General features: G+C 44.8%; 1 protein-coding gene across 1 annotated transcript; it reads right to left on the reverse strand.

Annotated features, from left to right (window-relative positions):
* Nucleotides 1-483: 483 nt before the first annotated feature.
* Nucleotides 484-1,333, reverse strand: LOC144316810 (mRNA turnover protein 4 homolog). The gene has a single exon (XM_077902630.1). The coding sequence runs from the start codon at nucleotides 1,307-1,309 to the stop codon at nucleotides 587-589; it is 723 nt and encodes a 240-aa protein (XP_077758756.1). The 5' UTR covers nucleotides 1,310-1,333; the 3' UTR covers nucleotides 484-586.
* Nucleotides 1,334-1,568: the final 235 nt, after the last annotated feature.

Raw genomic sequence — 1,568 nt, forward strand, 5'->3', positions numbered from 1 at the left:
AAAGGAATCATTTGGTGATGTATTGCCTATTTTTCACTCATTGATTAATTCTGGGTCTATTCAGATGGATTTACAGGCTTAACTGAATTATGAAGACAGCATGTGTAATTTGGAAGACATCATTTTCCATCAGCTTGTGTCCTATTTATAGCCTTCCATTGTCTGGCCTCTGAAGGTATTGTCATGTGAAAAGTGAAAAAATCAGGGTACCAGATCCAGCTTTGCTACTAACAAGTAATACATTCTCAGATTAATCATATCTTTTGGATTTCTGTTTCTTTCCTTGAAAATCTAAGATTTCAAATTACCTATCTCTAAATGTTCACATGACTTTTTAATTACTTGATTGAAAATATGTTTGAAATAAAGGCAGATATTTCTAGCGGTGATATACAGAATTTATTTTATTATGAATAAAAGGAGCATTCCTTTTTTTTTTTTTTTTTTCCTAGGAAAAGTTCTCTCTTTGCTGTCCACGGGAGCCACCCTGCAGACAGCTTTATTCCTTACAGAAAAGCAGTCCGTCCCTCGCCCTCCCTGCTGTTTGCCCAGTGGGTGGCGCCCCTCAGTCCTGGTCCAGGGCCTGTCAGCCGTCGTCCTCCCCTTCAGATTCTTCCTCCGCAGACTCCGAGGCACTCTCGGGCAAGTCCTCTCCCATCTGCTGGAACCTTCCAGACTGTGCATCCCACATGTATCTGATGGTAACTTTGAATTCAGCCATCTCATACCCGAAAAGCTTCAGCACGCGGGCCTGCTCTGGGGTCAGCACATCACCCTCCTTGCACACCTCGTGGTCGGACAGCAGGGTCACCACACCTCTCTTGAGGGCAGTGGGCAGGCCCAGCTGCCTCAGCTGTGGCTCCATGGAGTGGGGGAACTGCTCCAGGGGCCCTGGGTCCAGGGTCACGGTGAAAGTTGCTTTGTTTCCTGCTCGAGCGAAGTCCATTTCCGTGTATTTTGTAAACCACTCATTCACTTCCTCCTTGGTGCGGTTGGTGAAAAGCAGGCCGACCTCACCCTTCAACTTCTTGCTGACCTGATGCAGGTTGTCTTTGTACTCGTCAGCTGGGCTTCGACCCAAGGCCACCATCATCACCTTGTTTTTGCCAAAGAACATCCGGCTGTGCTTCCAGGCGTTCCGGATGTCCTTCAGCTTGCTGTTCCTCATGTTGGCCACGGAGAAGATGAAAAGGTACTTGTATGTGTCCACACATTTCCGAAGCTCTTCTATCAGGTTCTGTTTCAGTTCTAAGCCTTTCTTGGCAGTTTTGGTTAAGGAAACTTTCTTGTCGCGCTTGGATTTGGGCATCGCGCTGCAGGCACGTGCGGCGGCAGGCCCCTTTTTTTTTTTTTTTTTTTTTTTTTTAGGAGCATTCCTTTTTAATGTTATTTTAATCATGGGTTGAAATCTCAGGACTTTTTTACTAACTTCAAGCTCATATTCATCAAATTCTGTACTCACTGGAGATTATAGGCTTTAAGTTTTCCATACTGTCTAGCTATTAACTGTTCTACCAGACAGTAGTGGTAGAAGAATAATCCGAGAAAGATTGAGCAATTATAGAGAA

Source organism: Canis aureus, chromosome 7 (genome assembly GCF_053574225.1).
Source record: "Canis aureus isolate CA01 chromosome 7, VMU_Caureus_v.1.0, whole genome shotgun sequence".
In the NCBI taxonomy this organism is placed as follows: Eukaryota; Metazoa; Chordata; class Mammalia; order Carnivora; family Canidae; genus Canis; species Canis aureus.